The 20264-nt window shown below is 63.2% G+C and overlaps 1 protein-coding gene across 7 annotated transcripts; it reads left to right on the top strand.

The window, feature by feature from the left end:
• Window positions 1-246: 246 nt before the first annotated feature.
• On the top strand, window positions 247-19178 carry ATP8B2 (ATPase phospholipid transporting 8B2). Of its 7 annotated transcripts, none has more exons than XM_080824288.1 (28): window positions 247-376; window positions 2552-2619; window positions 4554-4612; window positions 4946-5059; window positions 5165-5263; window positions 5534-5595; window positions 5682-5754; window positions 6415-6485; window positions 6710-6789; window positions 7512-7670; window positions 7949-8037; window positions 9435-9631; window positions 11660-11868; window positions 12374-12417; window positions 12640-12805; window positions 12945-13133; window positions 13282-13397; window positions 13481-13645; window positions 13730-13841; window positions 13939-14044; window positions 14131-14275; window positions 14406-14589; window positions 14685-14908; window positions 15259-15342; window positions 15525-15770; window positions 15905-15987; window positions 17020-17150; window positions 17411-19178. In XM_080824288.1, the coding sequence occupies exons 2-28, from the start codon at window positions 2589-2591 to the stop codon at window positions 17842-17844; spliced, it is 3672 nt and encodes a 1223-aa protein (XP_080680414.1). In that variant the 5' UTR covers window positions 247-376; window positions 2552-2588; the 3' UTR covers window positions 17845-19178. The 7 variants fall into 7 exon arrangements, with proteins under 7 accessions (XP_080680414.1, XP_080680415.1, XP_080680416.1 ...); XM_080824289.1 differs by lacking the exon at window positions 247-376 and adding an exon at window positions 515-1185; XM_080824290.1 differs by lacking the exons at window positions 247-376; window positions 2552-2619 and adding an exon at window positions 3112-3362 and having other exon boundaries at window positions 15849-15987.
• The last annotated feature ends 1086 nt before the right edge of the window (window positions 19179-20264 follow it).

Consider the following 20264-nt stretch of genomic DNA (forward strand, 5'->3'; position numbering starts at 1 on the left):
TGCTGCCTGATTTGGCCTTTTGGCTGTGGGATGGATGTGCGGCGGCGGGTGGGGGGACACGGCCGCGGAGGGGTAAAGGCCCCGCCCCCGCCCCGCCCCCGCCCCGCCCCGCACAAAGATGGCGGGTCCCGCCTCCCCTCCCCCTCCCTCCCCTTCCCCAAAACCCCCTCCCGCCCCCCGCCTCTGCCGCCGCCTCCGTCACTTCCGCCCCGCCGCGGCCGAAACTGACACAAAGTAGCGGGCCGAGCCCCGGGGGAGCGGGGCTGCAGCTGGGGGCGGGAGCCCGCGGGGAGCCGAGCCGAGCGCCCCCCGCCGCAGCCCCCCGGCATGGGCAGGACGGGGAGGCCGGGGCGGGCGCCGGGCGCGGCGCGCTGAGGTGAGGCGGGGCGGGCGCGCGCGCTCGCAGGGACGACGGTGCGGGTGCCTGAGGATGGGGGTCCCGAGGCTGCCCGCAGCGCGGGAGGAGGGGCCGCCCAAGTGGGGGGCGCGGAGCAGCCTGTGGGGCAGCGAGGAGGGGAGAGCCGCCCCGAGAGTTGTGGGGTGAGGACAGTGGCCCTGGTCCGAGGGTCTGGGCGCCTGGAGAAGGGAGTGCGGGCCGGTAGGCTTTTTCTCAAGGCGGAGGTCTGTGCGTGAGCCGAAGCAGGGGCGCCAGGAGCGGCGGGAGCCCTGGGGTTTCGGAGCTGGGGACCGAGCCCTGGCATCTGTCCTTGGCGACGTAAGGTGGCCAGTGAGCTGGGGGTCTAGGATTCCATTTCCTTCTGTTCCCCTGGCCGGCCCACACATATGCCTGCCAGCCTCCTCCGAAAGAAGGGGTTCGTCTTCCCGGGCGTGGGCTGGAAGGGAGCAGGGGCCAGGCCGAGAGGAGGAGCCGTTTTCCTCCATGGAGCGTTGCCTTCTTCCCAGAGCTGGCTATTTTTATCCCAAATGTGGCTGCAGAGGGGGCCGGGGCAGGGTGATGGGCAGGGCGACGTGGCTGGTGTGCCTGATGGTTCAAAAAACCCAGGCTGTGTGAGACTGGGGAGAGGTGAGAGGGGTTCCCTGTTTCCCCTCTGCCACTCTTGTACCCTCCCTGTCAGCGCCCACCAGAGGGGATGAGGTCTGGGTCCAAGTCAGCTCTCATTCTCCCCAGGGTCTTAGAGGTAAAACAACTTTCCTGCTCTGTGTCCAGACTCCTGACTCCTAAAGGTGTGTGTGGTTCCCTCATTAATTCTCTCACGGGACTCAAACCCAGATCTTCCGGCTGGTGGTGTTTCTTGATTGCCTCCCTTCAGAGGGGTGGGGCTGGCATGGAACTTGGGATGCCCACCTTAACCTCTCCCTCCACATCCCACCCTGCCGTGCCCACCCTTCCGTCCTCCCCTTAACCTCTCCCTCCACACCCCACCCTGCCATGACTCATACTCGGGACTGGGTGGAGACCCTGGCGAGGGCCCCCGGAGGAGGGCTTGGCATCTCCAAAACTGTGGATGAGGTTTTTTCCTCCTTAGCCAGGCACCCGTGGCGATGATTGGTGTTGGGGAGGGTCGGGGAGGAAAGGGCCTTGTGGCTTTGTGCCTGATCTGGGGCTCGGAAAGGGAGTGTGAGTTAGTGAAGGGATGACGGGTGTGGGTGACGGGCTGTGGCCAGAGCCTGTAATTACAGAGGTTGGGCAGACAGGCAGTCGGTATCTTTTTCGGCATCCGGCTGGCAGGCTGTGCCCAGGAGGCCCGCGTCAGGGGCACCGATGAGGGGGAAGGCTTTCCACCCAGGCGGAGAAAGAGGGGGCGACAGGAGGACCTCAGACCCGGCTGGCAAGAGGGATGAGGCTCTGTGATCCTGTTTTGGAGGACTTTTACCTTTTCGGGTGAAAGGGACACGGAAAGATGGAAGGAGAGCAAAGGCCTGTCTGACTGATGCTCCCAGAGCCTGCACCTCTTGCCATCCCTAGCGGTCTGGGCTTGCAGGGGGCCGGGGGGAGCAAGGGCCACTCCCCAGCACGCTGGGCAAGGCCCCTCAGCTGACCCGGACTGAGAGGAAGTGGTTTGGGGACTGTGTTCAGGAGATGCAGACCTTCAGTGCAGCCCCCCTGCAGGAGGTGAGGGTGGAGGCCCAGCCGTGGGGGGATGGGCGCCTTATAAGCATTTTGGGAAGGGTGGGGCCTGCCCACTTTGTTTCCTGAGGTTCTGCCAGGTGTTTCCTGGCCCAGGTTCCCTCCACCCCACCCTTTGGTGGAAACTGCTTTCCAGTAAACACAGGGACCACTCATCACCACCAGGAGGGCGCATGGGGGCATTCATGGGCCCGGGGATGGGCTCCCTGAGAGCTGTGCCCCTCCGGCCACTTCTGTCTGTCTCCTTCTTTTCCCTGTAGGTCTCAGCTTCTGTACACTGCCAGTCCTCACACACGTGCACACACACATACACACCCTCCCCATCCATCGAAGGCTGGGGCATGGGCGGGGGGTGGGGCGGGGGACACCGTGGAGAAGAGACTCTCCAGGAGGGGTCGAAGAGGGGAGTGAAGGGTTGCCCTTGGCTTTTTCTGACCTCACGCGCGTGTCACCCTCCTGCAGGGCCTCCCATGGGATTGCTGGGACCTTGCTGGGTGAGATGGCACTGTGTGCAAAAAAGCGCCCCCCAGGTAAGACGGGGGCGGCAGGGGGATTGGAATCCCTGGGATCATCAAGATTGGGTGTTACTATGGCTCAGGGAGCAGAGGGAGGAGGGACGACTGGCATTGAGTCTGCAGGAGGGTCGATCGCAGCCCTGCCCATCCTGGGGGGGAGCGTCGAGGCGAAGTCTTCTCCCGGATGCCTGAGCTGGGCTCTCCTCCCCGGGGTGCTGAGTACCTGCCCCTCACTTCTCGGGGCGCCCGAGCGCTGAGTCTCGGGCCTGGGGCGCTGCGATTCCCGCTCTCTGTGGTCTCCCTCTGTCCCCCCCCCCCCCCCCGGTTTTCCTGCAGGCGGGGGCGGGATGTAAGCGGTTGCCCGGACAACACTGGCGGCTCCCCCCCCCGGGGGCGGGGCTCCGCGGGCTTCGCCTACGCGGCGCTGGCAGGCGCTGCCCTGCGGGCGGGGGGCGGGCGGGGGGCGGAGCCGGGGCGCGCGGGCGGCCGGGCCTGGGGGCGGCGGCCGCGGGGATGGCCGGGGCTGCAGGTGGGGCGCGCGCCCGGCGGCCGGGGCTCCCCTCTGAGCGGCCGCGGCTCTTGCGCCTGCCCGGGGGGCCGCCGCATCCGCGCCGCTGAGGCCGAGGACAGACCGACAGACAGCCCGCCCTCCCCCGCTCAAACCGGGATCATGACGGTCCCCAAGGAGATGCCCGAGAAGTGGGCCCGGGCCGGGGCGCCCCCCTCCTGGAGCAGAAAGAAGCCCTCTTGGGGGACAGGTAACGGGAGGCAGCACCCAGCAGCTCTCCCGGGTCCGTGCTTCTCCCTCCCACCCTCCCATTGGGCTGTCCCCAGCTTTCCCTGGTCCTCTCCTTTCCAGACCCAGAGATCCCGGCTCCGGAACGGTCTGGCCCCTGCCTCTCGCTTGCACGGTCTCTGGAGACAACGCAGGGGGCTCAGAGCGAGGGGTCCCCGCTGGGGAAGTTTCTGGGAGGGAAGGAGCCCTCTGAGTAGGCGGAGGGAGCCTTGTGCCGAGGTTTTGTTCCTGCGCTGTGCTCTGCAGGGGTCTTTGGAGGGGTGAGGGGGGTCTGTAATGCAGCGTTTGGCTCCCGTGGTGGTTGAATGCGTTGTGTTCCCTGCGGGGCCAGGGAGCCCCCCTTTTCAGCCTGTGGTCCTTGTGACCCGCAGAGGTGGTCTGGAGAACCCTTTACAGGACAGCCCCGCGTTTTGGGACATGAACTTGGTACCTGCAGCCCCAGATGAGCGAGTGTTCAGGATAGGTGTCACTCCGTGGGTGGCAGGTGTGTTAAGGGCGAGATGCGCAGACGGCACAGGAAGGGTTACAGTCAGAGCAGCCCTTTAAAGCACATCCCGTTCCTGCCTCCTTCATCGCCCGCCGTCTTGTTCTGCATGACCCATGTCCCTGAGCCCCCCTTCTCCGACTGGAAGATGAGCTTTGAAATAAGGTGATGTCATTGTGGGCCAGTCAGAAGGCTCTGCGGGTGACATGTGACAAGTGGAGGGGGTGCTGCACGTGGGGCTGTGGGGCTGGGAGGCTGCCGCAGAGCACTTGCGGAGCAGGGTGACCCTCTGGCTTGCCACCCACCCCACCCCCAGGTCAGGAGGAGGGCAGTGGCTGGGCCTGCAGGGGTTCCTTTTTGTCTGCAGCTGCTACTCTGGGGATTCCGGAGGCCAAGGTGTTAATTAAAGAGATGGGGGAGGGGAACCGAGTGCCCCTAGCAGAAGACCTTGACATTGTTGGTCTTGTCCTGTGAAAGGCCAGGCTGGTGATGAGAGGGACGGGAGGGAAGAGCGAGCGATACCTCAGGTGGGGCACCAGCTCCTTAAAACTGTCCTGTGGAAGGAGCCAAGAGCCCTCAGTGGAAAACCCACAAAATGGGTTGGCCTGACAGGGTGTTGGGCCCCCATGGGCCCCTTCTGACTGCGGCATCATCCTCATTCTGTTGCAGAAGAAGAAAGGCGGGCTCGAGCCAATGACCGGGAATACAACGAGAAATTCCAGTATGCGGTGAGTGGCTCTGGCTGGCCTGCTCCCTCCTCCTGAGTGGGGGGGGGAGTGGCCCCCTTGAGGTGGGGGTCAGGGGACAGAAGCAGTCCCCCCCAACGGGCCACTAGCCCTTGGAGGCTATGCTGATTTTTTCACACCTTCACCTGGTGGTGCTGCAGGACAGGTGGACCCCAGGAGACTCCCTTCTTGCTGCCCCTCTCCCCCTCCCAGGCCTGTGCTTGCTGGCTTTTGGGGGCAGAGGTTTGGGGAGGGTGGGTGGAGGGGGCAGTACTGCCTGGTTCTGGGTGGGGGGTGGAGGCTGGGCGGTGATCTTCCCCCACCTGCCCGCTGCAGAGTAACTGCATCAAGACCTCCAAGTACAACATCCTCACCTTCCTGCCTGTCAACCTCTTCGAGCAGTTCCAGGAAGTTGCCAATACCTACTTCCTGTTCCTTCTCATTCTGCAGGTAGACCCTTGGCGACTCCTGAAGCCAAATCAAGGAAGAGGGAGGTGGGGTGGGGGTGGGAGGGGCGGGCCGGGCCGCAGAGCCACGCCCTCTTTTCCCTTGCAGTTGATCCCCCAGGTGTCCTCCCTGTCCTGGTTCACCACCATCGTGCCTTTGGTTCTGGTCCTCGCCATCACGGCTGTTAAAGACGCCACCGATGATTACGTGAGTCGCGTCCATTCTCCCCTTCCTGCCTCTCTTCCTCACCCCCACTCCCAACTTGCTCTCCTCTGTCCACAGAGGAGAGCGAGTTGCTGCCACGCCCCACCTGGCCCCTAGACCTGCGGCACCTCGGCCACGGGCAGGGGGTGGAGCCAGGGAGAGAGTACATCTGTGGACAGGTGCCCTCAAGGCGGGACCCGGCACGCTTCGCCTCCCACTGACCGTCTCGGTCCCTGGGAGCGGGGAAGGCGTCTGACGTCTAGTTCTTTGCAGTTCCGCCACAAGAGTGATAACCAGGTGAATAACCGGCAGTCCCAAGTGCTGATCCGCGGGAGGTGAGTGCCCGGTGGAGACCGAGGGGAGGGGTCCCCAGGAACTTCTCTCGCCACTGACAGCCTCTCCTGTCCTCTCATTGCCTCAGCCTCCAGCAAGAGCCGTGGATGAATGTCTGCGTTGGTGATATCATCAAGCTGGAAAATAATCAGTTTGTGGCGGTAAGGGACAGGGTGGCCCTCTAGGGCTGCACGTATCTTCTGTTTTCATTGGCAGATAGAAATGAGTCTTTCCTGATTCCCTGCAGCTTCGTTGTCACGCGTGGATTGAACTTTCTTGGGTGGAGGTTTTTTTTCCCCATATGTTTTATTCATTTATTCTTTGAGGGAGAGTGCACGTGTGGGTGCCTGTGTCAATGGTGGGAGGAGGAGCAGAGGGAGAATCCTCAGCGGGGCCCACACCCAGTGCAGAGCCCACCATGTGGCTCGATCTCACAACCCTGAGATCACGACCTGAGCCAAAATCAAGGGTTGGACCTTGGACCCCTTTTTTTTTTTTTAAAGATTTTATTCATTTATTTGACAGAGATCACAAGTAGGGAGAGAGGGGGAAGCAGGCTCCCCGCTGACTGAGCAGAGAGCCCCATGCGGGGCTCGATCCCAGGACACTGGGATCATGAAGTGCTTAACCGACAGTGCCACCAGAGCTCCCTGAATGGGGAGCTTCTGTGTCGTATTAATACGCCTGGGGCTGGTGTCTTCCTAGCCATCACGCTTGGGACTAAGCAAACCAAGAATGCTCAGGGGAAGTAGGGATCGGCAAAGAGTGCATCGCAAGTGGAGGGTTGGGCCTTTGGGCTCCTCACTGGACTTTCTCTCTAGGCGGATCTCCTCCTCCTTTCCAGCAGCGAGCCCCACGGCCTGTGTTACGTAGAGACGGCAGAACTCGACGGGTAGGTCAGATGCCCAGCGCCACTCATCTCCTGCCTCCTTAAGGGTAAAAAGCTTGTTTTTTGGAAGAGATTCCCAGGTCTGGGGTCTGTACCCCTTGGACAATTTTTAGGGATCAGAAAAGTTTTGGCTATGTGGAGGCGGGTGATGCCCTGAGGTCAGGCGCTCCAAGGTGGAATCTGGAGGAAGGGATGGGAACCAGAACTTAGGGACACTGTCCTTCCAGGGAGACCAACATGAAAGTGCGCCAGGCAATCCCAGTCACCTCGGAGTTGGGAGACATCAGTAGGCTCGCCAAGTTTGATGGTGAGTGACTCTGGAGAAGCGACTTGTGGGTGGAGGAGGTGGGGTGGGTTTTGGGGGTTTAAATTGCACCGGCTCCTTTTCACTGGGCTGCAGCTCCCCAGGTCTTTCTTCGTGGGGGAGCGTCAGCAGTGCAGGGTGGCCCCCGCCTGCCTGAGTTCAGGGCCGCTAGCTCCCTCCCGGCTGTGTGTGTAGAGAGAAATTCAGTTCATTCTTATCTCGCCCCAGTTGATGATGTTTGCTCCTTTGCTAGAGGAACAAACCATGATTTGTGTGAGAAACAAGCCTCCTGCGCCCGTTTCGCCCTCGGGCCTGGTGCACGGCGCCTTCAGTGGGTGTCCTTGCGCGTTCTGTGTTTGCACAAACCCAAGCACAAAGCAGTGGGGCCCTGCGGCCCCCAGGTCCCCACACTGGCCTCTCCTTACCTGCTGTGTCCTTCAGGCACGTGGACACCTGGCACTTCCCAGAGACGGCCTCCTTCCTCGGGGCCACCTCCCTGGGCCATCCCTCTGCCACGCAGTTGCTTGGGGTCTTTGGTTTTTCACTGTTCAGTGGCGGCTTCAGTAAACCTGCGGGGACCTGTGCTGTCACTTCTGTAGAGCTGGGGCGCCCGTGGGGTCCCCAGGCCGGAGGGCACGTGCGATCTTGTCCCGCGCGCCCGCGCTCCTGCCCCCGTGCTCCCAGGTCACCCCCCACAGCTGCGGGTCTGCTCTGTGTCCGCGCAGGGGAGGTGGTCTGCGAGCCGCCCAACAACAAGCTGGACAGGTTCGGCGGGACGCTGTACTGGAAGGAGAGCAAGTTCCCGCTGAGCAACCAGAACATGCTGCTGCGGGGCTGCGTGCTGCGCAACACCGAGTGGTGCTTCGGCCTGGTGGTCTTCGCGGGTGAGCCTGCGGGGGGGGGGGGGGAAGGGGTGGGGGGGCAGGGGAGGTGGGGGCAGGGCCAGAGCACCACCCAGCGGTGAGAGTGGTGAGCCTCAGGCGGGAGGGCAGAAGCTGAGCGCACGCCCCTGCCTCCCCCAGCTCTCTGGACTCCAGGATGGGGGCCGGAGCCTTCATGGGCCGGAGCCCACCCCCGCCCCCAGCCCTCCTCTCTCCACCTCCTGGGGCTCCTCGCCCTGGCCTAGGCGCCCCTTGCTCCCTTGTCTTCCCTTCCTTTCTAGGTCCCGACACAAAGCTGATGCAGAACAGTGGCAGGACCAAGTTCAAGAGAACAAGCATTGATCGCCTGATGAATACACTGGTGCTCTGGGTCAGTCTTCTCCCCGCTGTCCCCCCACCCCCCACCCTGCCCTTGCTCCCACCTCTCCTCCCTGCTCAGAGGCTCATTTCTTCGGCTCCCTTTAGGCGGGGAAGATGTTATTTACGAGAACCCTAGGGACGTGAGCGAATCAGGGGTGGGACAGAGCTGAAACAGGTCTTCCCTTCTCGAGGTTCCCGTTACGGTGGTGACTTAGCGTAGCATGTCTGCTTCTGTGTGCTTTTGCCGGGGACGAGGAGCCCTTCACAGGGATGGAGAAGGAGCTAAAGGAAACATTGCATTTGGCGGCTGGATAATGAACTGAGTCTTTCCCCTGACGTCTCAGAGTGGAGGATCCCAAAGGAAAAGTTCCTGTTTTAGTTTCTGGCCATTCCTGAATCCTCGTCTTGTTTGCCTGGAAGTTGGAGGTCCTTGTTGGGCTCTCCTCCCCTTCTTGGCGCCCCCACTGCCTGCTGCCAGCCCCCTACACGCCGGCTTGCAGAGGATGGACCAGCCTCTGCAGAGCTGGTCCGCCCCGGCCTTAAAGGGTTTGCCAAACCTCACCCCAGAGAGTGGTTAGGTCTCGCACGAGGGCTCGCATCGCCCCCCTGGCGGTCCTTGGGCACCTGGGTGGTTCCTGTTTGGTTCCTGTTTGGTGAGCGTAGCTTTGGAAACAGATGTCTGAAATCAGACAGCGGTCTCTTTTTTCTTTTAACCGCCAGGATTTTCTTATGGTCCTGCTTCAGGGACTGCAAGATTTATTTTACTCATTATTTTATTTATTTGAGAGGGAGAGAGCGCATGTGAGAAAAAGAACACAAATGGGAGCAGGAGGTGGAGGGAGAAGCAGGCCAGGGAGCCTGATGTGGGGCTCAATCCCAGGACCCCAGGATCATGACTGAGCCTAAGGCAGATGCTGCACGGACTGAGCCAGCCAGGCGCCCAATCTTTTATAATCTTTAAACTTTTTTGCTTTCAAATAATCTGATTTATGAAGATAAATTTTGTTCTCCTGGTTAAGAACTTTTCTGGCGATCTGTATGAGATAATGAGCATTGTAGAAGCCTGGCATGGTCGCCGGCCTGGGGAAGCTAGTTCGGAACAGTAGACGGGTGATTTGCCGTGAGCTGCTGCGCCCCGGGGAGAGGAGTGTGCTCGCACCCTCTGACCGTCTGGGAAGGGCTCCCTCGTCACACAGTGGACACAGGTACTCAGAGATGGGACCGTGTGACAGTTGGTGGACCACAAGCTCTCAGCAGTCCTGGGTGCTTCTCAGGCGAGCGTGGCGCCGTTTTAAAGATGCCTGAGCCTTTGAGGGTTTGGGGTATGGGCTGTGACCTTCAGGGATGCACTTGATTTTGGGGGCCTCCTGAGTTGCCACCTCGCCTCTGTTTCCCGTTCCTCACCAGATTTTCGGGTTCCTGGTCTGCATGGGGGTGATCCTGGCCATCGGCAATGCCATCTGGGAGCATGAGGTCGGGACGCGTTTCCAGGCCTACCTGCCCTGGGACGAGGCGGTGGACAGCGCCTTCTTCTCTGGCTTCCTTTCCTTCTGGTCCTACATCATCATCCTCAACACCGTCGTGCCCATATCGCTCTACGTCAGGTAGGTGCTCGCTCTGCCTGGGTCTCCCGGGAAGCTCGGGCGGTCCCTCGGCAGACTCTTGGTGAAGGTGGACCCTTGAGGAAGGAACCTGGAGCTCCTTGTGCCTCGAGCATCTTGTTCGCTGTTTACCTTTGTGCGCGGAGCAAGCTTCGTCACCGTTTCTGGGTACTTTGGACGGTCGTGACAGAAAGAGTCCGATTTATCCGGCACGGGTTGCCCGCATGCTGACTTTGGCCGTGCACCCCGCAGAGACGTGTTAGGGACCCCGTGCCGTGCAGGAGCTTCGGTTGCGTAGAGAGAAAAATCTGAATGCCTTCTGAAACGAAACGGGAGCGGGTGCTATGGGAGTCCCTCCCCTGCAGTGAGTGTGAGCACAGGGGACGCAGGTGTGCAACCCTGTGTGTGCCTCCGGAGCCGCAGGCTGGGAGGGGGTGCGAGACGCCGAGACCCCGCGACCCCGCCGTGACAACACAGGGTGAGGAGCGGCAGCCCCTGGGCCAGTCGTCAGGGAGGGCCTCTCTGAAGAGGGGGCCGGGCGGGTACAGGGGGGCCTGGGGGAGAGCACAGGTACAGAGGCCTGGAGGTGCGACCCTCGGAAAGGTCACCTTCTGGCAGCAGCACAGGGCAGGACCGGGTTCCCGCTGACCTGGTTCCTGACAGAAGGGCTTGACGCTTGGTCAGTCCTTAGAAAACACTGAAAGAGGCCTTAGAAAAGAGTCCCAGGAACGCGTCCGAAGCCTTGGCTGGCGGAGGGGCGCGGCGAGTAGGAGCTCGGGCACATCGGGGACGCTTGAGGCCCGGAGCATGTGACCAGGGCCATTGGGGCGGGGGGCAGCAGGAAGATAGTCGGAAGAAGGAAACTTCCACGTGCTTATGGCCTTGCCCTCGGGGGCGAGGGCCCGAGACCTGTGCAAGAAAAGCCTGTCTGGAGGCGCGGGGCTCTTCCCAAGGTCCCGGCCCGTGTTTCCTTCACACACGTGCCCCGGGTGCCCTCCCTTGAGTCCTGGTGCCGACGGCATTTCTGTGCCAAGATGTGGGCTTTTCTAGAATAGGGACAGGAGACTCCCGGCCGCCGGGGGTCTCGGTTTCCGCATCGCTTTCCGCATGTAACGCGGGAACGACCCCGTCCCACCTTCTCCCCCGCCCTTTGACGGCGCTGACGCGAGATGCGGCATTAGAGGATCAGACGCCCGGGGGGAGCCCGCGTCCCGGCCGCCGCTCCCTCGGGCCGCTCAGGCGCTTCTCTGTTTATGTCTGACCCGTCCCCATCCTGGGCTCCTGCCTGAGCTTTGTCCCTGCCCCCGGCGTCCGTGGTGGCTGCCAGGAAAGCCTCTCGCTGTCTGCTGGGGCTCCGGGCGGTGTGTGTGGCGGGGCGGGGGGGGGGGGGCGGCGAGAGGCGCTCTGCGGGGAGAAGGCTGAGAAGACCCCTCTGGCCGGCTGGGGTCCGCGGTCAGGCCACACGGTTCCAGCGGCGCCCCACGGCTCGGTCCCCTGCCTGGGGTGCCGAGGGTCCTTATCGGACCTGGTGGAGGGCACCCTGCCGGGGTCGCCGGGCCGGAGCTGCCGCGCGCGAGACGGTGGCAGGAGGACAGTGCTCGCGGCGGGCAGCGGGGGCCTGTGCCCTCGCCGTGTCTTGCTCGTCCCTCCCTCACACGCTTTCTCTTGTTTTCTCTGCATGGTTTCTGTGTAATTAGTCCTGAGGTAAGAGCTGGCCGAGCGCCTTGTCTGCGGTCCCTTCCTCCTCCGCCCGTGCTGTGTGCCCCGCCTGCCCAGGCCCTTTGCCCCCTCTTGTCTGGAGACATCACAGGGTCGGGGGCAGGGAGCTCCCGGCGGCCACAGTGAGCGGCTCCGCTTCAGGCTCTCCTTGCCCTTCCCTCCCAGGTTCTGTGCCCAGGTGTCCGTCCGTCCATCCTGTCTGCCCCCAGGCGGGCGGGGGTGGGGGGTGGGGAGTCTGCCGCGGAGGCCCGTGCGGGTGGGTCCCGCCCGCGGCTCTCCCTGCCGGAGCCTGACCTCCTGTCCCCTGTGCAGCGTGGAGGTCATCCGCCTGGGCCACAGCTACTTCATCAACTGGGACAGGAAGATGTTCTGCGCGAAGAAGCGGACGCCCGCGGAGGCCCGCACCACCACCCTGAACGAGGAGCTGGGCCAGGTGGAGTACGTCTTCTCCGACAAGACGGGCACGCTCACGCAGAACATCATGGTCTTCAGCAAGTGCTCCGTCAGCGGCCGCAGCTACGGTAGGGCCGCGCCGGGGCCCCCCGCCGCCGCCGCCGCCATCTGGACACGGGCTTGGCTGCCTCCCTGCATGGACCTCTGGGGCGGGGGGTGGGGGGGGGCGTCTGCCTTGTGCCCCGGGTCGGGCCGCAGATACGGGGTGGCGGTGGAGTGTTCGGCCCTTCCCGTGCTGCACCCTCGGCCCTCTTGCGTCTCTGGAACGTGACTGTGGTCCCCAGCGTGGCCTTGCTGCCATGGGCTCGTGGCCGGGTCAGGGGCTGTGTGGGGCTCACTGCTTGCTCTACCAACCCGGGCCTGTGGTTTGTGTGTGGGGTTTGCCCGTCGTTTGGCCTGTGCGGTGAAAGGCATCTGGGGGGCGCTGGGGGCCTGGCCGGAGAGCGGGAGGGGCGTGCTGGGGCCGCGGTGCTCGACGGGGGCTCCGGGTGCCTGTGGGGTTCTGCCCTGGCGCCCTTTGTCCGCGGCTCCCAGAGTGCAGGTGTGGCTTCACCTTCTGTCTTGTGCGCGTAGGGGACGTGTTCGATGTCCTGGGACACAAAGCCGAATTGGGAGAGGTAAGTCCGGTCACAGTGGGTCTGGTGAGGACGGGGTGCTCTGGGCCCGGGGTGGAGGCTGCCCGGAGAAGAGCGTGTGTTCAGGAGGACTCGGGAGCGGGAGGGTGACGTGGGGTCCACGGCGGGTGGGGTCGAGGGCTAGGAAACAGCAGGATGGGAGTGGCGGGGCTGGGGTGCAGCCCGACGGCCCGCCCTTGGCTCATGGCCCTCTTCCCATCCTAGAGGCCAGAGCCTGTGGACTTCTCCTTCAACCCTCTGGCCGACAAGAAGTTCGTCTTCTGGGACCCCAGCCTCCTGGAGGCCGTCAAGATGGGCGACCCCCATGCGCACGAGTTCTTCCGTCTCCTTTCTCTGTGTCACACCGTCATGTCTGAAGAGAAGAACGAAGGTGAGCCCGGGGCTGCCTCGCGCTCTCCCGGCCCGACGGCGGACCTCGGGTCTGCTCTGGGGCGCGGCCAGGCTGGCCTTCCTGGGCAGGTCACGGCCAGGGCAGCCACTTAGACCCTGTGCTCTTGCTGCCCTCCCAGGCGAGCTATACTATAAGGCGCAGTCCCCAGACGAGGGTGCCCTGGTCACCGCGGCCAGGAACTTCGGTTTTGTGTTCCGCTCTCGCACTCCCAAAACCATCACCGTGCACGAGATGGGCACAGCCGTCACCTATCAACTGCTGGCCATCCTGGACTTCAATAACATCCGCAAGCGGATGTCCGTCATCGGTGAGGCCAGGGCCGGGCTGGGGCGGCGCCCGGGTGGCGCAGGGCCTGCGGTGGGGGAGGGGTGCCGGGAGCCTCGGCTGACGAGGTCGGTTGGGGGTCTTGGCCTGCCTGAGTGCTTCTGGGACTGTCTCCCCTGCCCGAATCGTAGTACGCAATCCAGAAGGGAGGATCCGACTCTACTGCAAAGGGGCCGACACGATCCTGCTGGACAGGTTACACCCCTCTCCCCAGGAGCTGCTCAGCACCACCACGGACCACCTGAATGTAGGTGTCCGGACGGGCCCTGTGGTGCGGGGCTTGCGTCGTGGGCGGGGAGGGGCCGGCTGACCCTTTTGGTCTGTCCCCAGGAGTACGCCGGGGAAGGGCTGCGGACCCTGGTCCTGGCGTACAAGGACCTGGACGAAGAGTACTATGGGGGCTGGGCGCAGAGACGGCTCCAGGCCAGCCTGGCCCAGGACAGCCGGGAGGACAGGCTGGCCAGCGTGTACGAGGAGGTGGAGAGCGACATGGTGGTACGGGCTGTACAGTGGGCCGAGGGGGGGGCCGGGGGGCTTGTACGGGGACTCTCCTGTCCGGAGCCCTTGTGGTATTTTTAGCTGCTGGGTGCGACAGCCATAGAGGACAAGCTTCAGCAGGGGGTTCCGGAGACCATCGCCCTCCTGACGTTGGCCAACATCAAGATCTGGGTGCTGACCGGGGATAAGCAAGGTGAGAGCCCGGAGCCTGGGTGCAGCCCCGTCGGGCCCTTGCGTGAGCCTAGACCTCAGGCTGGAGAGCGTGCCGAGCTCCTCGGTCTCTGTTGTAGAAACGGCCGTGAACATCGGCTATTCCTGCAAGATGTTGACGGACGACATGACGGAGGTGTTCATCGTCACCGGCCACACCGTCCTGGAAGTGCGGGAGGAGCTCAGGTAGGCGCAGGCCGAGGCGTCGGGTGTCCCGCGCTTGCGGGCCCTGCTTCTGTGCTGGAGCCCACAGGCGCCTTTCCCCTTCCCAGGAAAGCCCGGGAGAAGATGCTGGACTCGCCGCACGCGGTGGGGAACGGCTTCACCTGCCCGGAGAAGCGTTCGTCTGCCAAGCTCCCTTCTGTCCTGGAGGCCGTCGCCGGGGAGTACGCCCTGGTCATCAGTGGGCACAGCTTGGTGAGCGTCCTGCAGGGAGCCCTTCTCTCCGAGCGGCTGGCCCGTCCCGCCTCGTTCTCAGTCCCCTGAGCTCAGCGCGACTCCCGGTCTGCCCAGGGGAGAGGGAGCTCTCTCAGGCTCTGTGTTCCAGGCCCACGCGTTGGAGGCAGACATGGAGCTGGAGTTCCTGGAGACGGCTTGTGCCTGCAGAGCCGTCATCTGCTGCCGCGTGACCCCTTTGCAGAAGGCACAGGTGGTGGAGTTGGTTAAGAAACACAAGAAAGCCGTGACGCTGGCCATCGGGGACGGAGCCAATGACGTCAGCATGATCAAGAGTGGGTGTGGATGTGTGTGTGGGGGGAGGCTCCAGCCTGCTGGGGTTCCGGGCGTGTAACCCTCTGCTTCCCCTCGCCACCACCTGTCCCCGTAGCGGCTCACATCGGCGTGGGCATCAGCGGCCAAGAGGGCATCCAGGCTGTGCTGGCCTCCGATTACTCCTTCTCCCAGTTCAAGTTCCTGCAGCGCCTCCTGCTGGTGCACGGCCGCTGGTCCTACCTGCGCATGTGCAAGTTCCTCTGCTATTTCTTCTACAAGAACTTCGCCTTCACCATGGTCCACTTCTGGTTTGGCTTCTTCTGCGGCTTCTCCGCCCAGGTAGGGCGCCGGCGGCCCGCTGCGTCCCGTCTGTGAGCCCCGTCGGGGCGGCCGTCCTCTGCCCGTCGTCACCCTCCGGGGCCCAGCGTTGTCTGGTTCGTGCGTTAAGAAAACACGGACTGAGGGGCTCCTAGTCCTGCGACTTTCAGTCTTGGGTTGTGAGTTCGAGCCCCACACTGGGTGAGGCGTCTACTTAAAAAAAAACAGAATGAGAACAAATGAACACTTGTTCAGGGTGTAGAGACGGGCTCCAGAGAATTCCTGAGGGCCCCGCTCAGCAGTCTTTCACTGCCCAATCTGTGGGGAAGAGAGTGTGCTCACTGCTCTCTTGCTCTGTGTTCTCTTCCCAGACTGTCTACGATCAGTATTTTATCACTCTTTACAACATTGTGTACACCTCCCTCCCGGTCCTAGCCATGGGGGTCTTCGACCAGGTGAGGGGCAGGGGGGCCGGGGCGGGCGCTGGGACGGCTGTGCTCCCGCCCAGCTCCCGCCACTCTGGGACTTTCCTGGATGGGGGGTGGAGGCGGGGTCTGGCTGTCAGAGACTCTGGAAGGGAGGAAGCTGGACGGGGTCTGCCCTCGGCTGTCCTGAGGCCCCTGTGGTCCCCGCCCAGGACGTCCCAGAGCAGCGGAGCATGGAGTACCCCAAGCTGTACGAGCCAGGCCAGCTGAACCTGCTCTTCAACAAGCGGGAGTTCTTCATCTGCATCGCGCAGGGCATCTACACGTCCGTGCTCATGTTCTTCATACCGTACGGGGTGTTTGCCGAGGCCACGCGGGACGACGGCACCCAGCTGGCCGACTACCAGTCCTTCGCCGTCACCGTGGCCACGTCCCTGGTCATAGTGGTCAGCGTGCAGGTGTGAGGCCCGCCGGAATGGGGCGGGCGGGGTGCGAGGGGGGTGGCTCTTCCTGCCTGTGACCACTACCCTCCTCAGATCGGGCTGGACACCGGCTACTGGACAGCCATCAACCACTTCTTTATCTGGGGCAGCCTGGCCGTCTACTTCGCCATCCTCTTTGCCATGCACAGCAACGGGCTCTTCGACATGTTTCCAAACCAGTTCCGGTTTGTGGGTGCGTCCCTGCAGTGGCTCCCCACGGACGGGGCGGGTGCCCGTCAAGCACCGTGGGAACACTGGGAATGCTGGCCCCGCGCGCCAGGGGCCCGGCAAGCTGCTGGGGGCGCGTCGGGCTGTCTCTGACCCGGGCCGGGCCTCAGAGGGCCTCCGGATCCAGGCCGTGGGGGGTCAGGCTCAAAGGGAGGGCGGACCTCCTCATGATCGGCAGATGACTGTGGCGGGGGCTTGGTCGGGGACGGTCCACAGGGGAGGCTGCTGTGAGGCCCACTCCACGCCGGGGAGCCGGAAGCGTAGACGGGGCGGGTGAGAGGTTGGAAAGGTAGGAAGGACGTTGGAGGCACCAACACTGGGCTGTCGGGTCATGATTTATCCACTAGGAGTCTTTTTTGAGGAAGGAGAGGGGGAGTGGCGTTAAAGGGTTACTTCAGAGAGAGGAGTCTGGTGGCCAGTGAGGAGCTACCTTAGTGACTGCCCGGTCTGGACGGGCCGAGTGGCGGAAGCAGAGAGGGGCTGCTCATCCTGAGCACGACGGGAAGGGCGGGTGCAGGGGTGCGTCAGTTCCGACCTGTTCCTTCGTCCACTCTGTCCAGCCGGCACCTGCCCTGTCCCACTCACGGTCCTGGGTGCTGAGGGTGCGGCTCCTGACGACAGGCACAGTCCTCACTCTCCTGAGTTTCATGTTTCCGTGAGACAGTTTACAAGTTAGCAGATGAAACGTCTAGAATTAATGAGTCTTGGGGAAAAAATCAAGCAGGGTAGAGACAAGGTGGTCAGGGAAGACCCCTTGAAAAGACGATGTTGACACAGAGAAATCTGAATGAAGGGAAGAGTGAGCCTGGAGGAGGGACTGGTAGAGGAGTCCTAAGGGGGCTTGCCTGGAGGTTCCCTCAGCAGAGAAGGGGTGTGGAGGGGAGGTCCCAGCCGCAGAGTTGGGGAGCAGGGAGGACTCCGGAGCTGAGAGGGGGCCAACAGGGCTGCCCCTTGTCTGTGGGTGACTCCCAAGGCCACTGGCTGCTTGCATCTCCAGGCAACGCCCAGAACACTCTGGCGCAGCCCACGGTGTGGCTGACCATCACGCTCACCACGGTTGTCTGCGTCATGCCCGTGGTCGCCTTCCGATTCCTCAAGCTGAGCCTGAGGCCGGATCTCTCAGACACGGTGAGCCGCAGGCCATGTGCTCTGGGGGACTGGGGCGGGACAGAGAGCCCTGTGGAGGGAACGTTCGTGCGGGTGGCGCGTGCGGTGGCGCTCCCCTGCTGTTTCTTGGGACAGACCCCGCGGCCCCAGGGCAGCCTCCCATCCCTGAGGCTCTGGGTTCCTCACGCGGGGGGGGGGGGGGTCCCTCATGTGCGCGGTCCCTTGACCGCGACACGGAGGCTGTCACCAACCTGGCCCCCTCCCTGCGCTGCCCTGCCCAGGTGCGGTACAGCCAGCTGGTGAGGAAGAAGCAGAAGGCGCAGCACCGCTGCCTGCGCCGCGTGGGCCGCACCAGCTCCCGCCGCTCGGGCTACGCCTTCTCGCACCAGGAAGGCTTCGGGGAGCTCATCATGTCCGGCAAGAACATGCGGCTCAGCTCCCTGGCGCTGGCCGGCTTCACCACCCGCTCCAGCTCCAGCTGGATCGAGAGCCTGCGGCGCAAGAAGAGCGACAGCGCGGGCAGCCCCAGCGCGGGGCCCGACAAGCCCCTCAAGGGCTGAGGGCGGCTCCCTGGGCGCCCCACACCCTCCCTGCGGGCTCCGACCTGCCGGCGGGCGGGCACCTGCGGGGGGCCACCTGCGGCCAGGTGTGGGGGGCGGGGGCGGGGCCTCCTAGCCGGCCCCAGGGAGGGGTCCGACGAGGAACCAAAAACTGAAGAAGTTGAGATTGGGTCTGCCCCAGCCCTGCGTGGATCCTGCAGGCAGACTATAATCTCTGTATTTTTTTACTCCCACTCCCCAGAGGGGGCTGAGAGCCTCTGTTCCTGAATTACACAAGAATGTATCACGCCGGGAAGCCAGAGATCTGCTGCGGCCCACGGGCCCTGCACGTTGTGTGTGTCTCTCCTTGATTTGTGTTTGTGTCCAGTTCGGGTTTGTGTTTCTTATTTGGCAGGAGAGGGGGTTCCGAGTGACTTCCGTGTTGTGAGAACAGGAGGCCGGCCCCCAGGGGTGCCCTGGCTGGCTGCGGGGGTGGGGGAGGGGGGATCCAGAGGAACCACCACTTGGGGAGGAAGGCACCCGGCCGCCGGAGGGGTGCACAGAGCACGGAGGAGGATTTGGTGCCGTCTCCTTCCTCACCTTGAGAGGGAAGTGCTCCTTCCTCCCCCAGCACACGTGTCTGTTCCTGGTCCGTGAGTCCTGCTGGTGTTGGGCTGAGCCCGGGTGCACAGTCCTGTCATCTCTGACCCAAGGCCGATGTGAGATGTAGTCCCGAAAAAGATTTCTGTCATTTTGAATTTTGATCTGAGTTTGTTAGCAGAGTCCTGCCTGTCCTCCTCCTGCATCATCTAGCATTTTCCTGCATCTACATCTGGGACCAGAGACGGGTCTGAAAGGGGAAGTTGACCTCTGCTTCTCCCTTCTCGTACATGGGGGTCCCTCCCCTCCAGGCCCAGCCTCCGGCAAGAGGTGTGGAGGAGTAGGAAGGCTGGACCAGCCGGCTGGGGGCAGCGGTGCCTGGCTGGGCCTGGGCGAGCCTGTCCTTCCTTCCCACCACCCACACCCCAAATCCGGCTTCTGGGGCAGTTGCTCCCAGTTCAGTCTAGGTAGTGGAGGGGTTGCTGAGGGCTGGTGTGGGGTTGGGAGGGGCCCTCAGGTCTCACTCAGTGTGGCAGCCTCAAGGGAGGTGGGCTGGGCCGGGACCAGGGGGAGGGGAAGCTTAACAGGGAAATCCCTTTTGGCCACACAGTTTACAAACCCAACATCATGTCTGTTTGTGTGTCTCTCAAGGTGAGAGTCTGATTTTTATACCAAAGAGGAAATGATTTTTTTTTCATATTTGATTTGTCTATATTATATAAATATATATATATATACAGTTATATATATATTATTTTTTTGGTTCTCTCTCGTTTTTTTAGGGAGGGAAGCAGTACCAAGTTGCATTGAGCTGTAATTAAGGAACATTCTGTATAATTTATGACACATTTCTATACTTGCAAGAATTATATCATTTTATGGACATAAGAGAAAAAAATGCCTTTTTATAAAATTCCAATTTCTGAGAAGTGTGTAATTTGTCTCTCTTCTAATCTCTAGTCAAGACTGGTGGTAAACGCAAAGACTTTGGTGAAGGGAGCCGGTGGGTGGGTCTGTGCTGCGGGGAAGCAGCCGAGCCCGGTGGTCTCCGCACCGTCCTGGGGCTGAGTCCCGGCCGGCGGGGGCCGTGGGCAGACCTGGGCCCTCGAGTGCACCGGGCTGGGCACTCGGCCTGGAACCGTTTGCTTTTCCAAACAGGCCGCCCGCCCGATCCTCCCACGTGGCGGCTGGCGGGGCAAGGGCCGGGTGAATACACGCTGATGGCTTCGCACCCCACGGGTCGCGCGTCCCCGGGCACCGGCCCCCCCGCCTCGGCCTTCGGCTCTTCACAGAAGGGAACGTGAAGGAGCCCAGGCGCAGGCCAAGCCCGCCAGGACCCGGCCTCCCCGGTGAAGGGAGGTTTCGGGCAGGGGCGGAGAAGGGGAGGCTGCGTCCGGGGCGCTGGAGCCGCAGTCGGTTCCCCGCCGGCCTGAGCAGCCCTTCGGGTCACGGCGACCGGCTTCTCCGGGTTCCCGGCGGGGGGGGCCGCTCCCCCCTCGGGAGAACCCGCCCGCCCGAGCCGCAGGCAGAGCTCAACTCAGGGGCCGCCCAGGCGCCCCCCAATGCCTCCCGGGGATCACCTTTGACCTCCACGTGACCCCTGGCCCCTTCCCGGCCTGAGCTTACTTGCGTCCCGCTCGGCGTCCCGCTCGGCGTCCCCCTCGCCCTCCCCCTCTGTGTGGCTTCACCCCTGCTTCTCGGTCCCGGTCCCGAGGCGCGACCTCGGCTCTCCTCTCCGCAGGGCGCTGGGCTCCTCGGTTTCCTTCAGGTCCCTAAGGGCCCCCTTAAGGGACAGAGTCACCGTCGTTCAGCTCCCGATGGCCTGTCCCCTCCCGGCGCGCCCCCGGCCTCTGGGCTCAGCTCTCGGGCGGACCCCCAGCTCGTCTCATCCACGCGCCCCACACGGGACATTATTTTCCTCAGTCTCGGCTCCTCGGGCCGCAGCCCCCCGCCCCCGCAGTGAGGGACGCGCTGTCCTCAGGCCGCCCGCACCGGA

Source organism: Martes martes (genome assembly GCF_963455335.1).
Source record: "Martes martes genome assembly, chromosome: 15".
Lineage (NCBI taxonomy): Eukaryota > Metazoa > Chordata > Mammalia > Carnivora > Mustelidae > Martes > Martes martes.

What these genes read in the sequence shown, in the direction of transcription:
- ATP8B2 (XM_080824287.1), top strand. Translation starts at nt 3,275, where the DNA reads ATGACGGTCCCCAAGGAGATGCCCGAGAAGTGGGCCCGGGCCGGGGCG. An exon ending in AAGACGCCACCGATGATTAC is followed by an intron (nt 5,264 to 5,533) that starts GTGAGTCGCGTC and finishes AGTTCTTTGCAG; the next exon opens with TTCCGCCACAAGAGTGATAA. An exon ending in TGAATACACTGGTGCTCTGG is followed by an intron (nt 8,038 to 9,434) that starts GTCAGTCTTCTC and finishes GTTCCTCACCAG; the next exon opens with ATTTTCGGGTTCCTGGTCTG.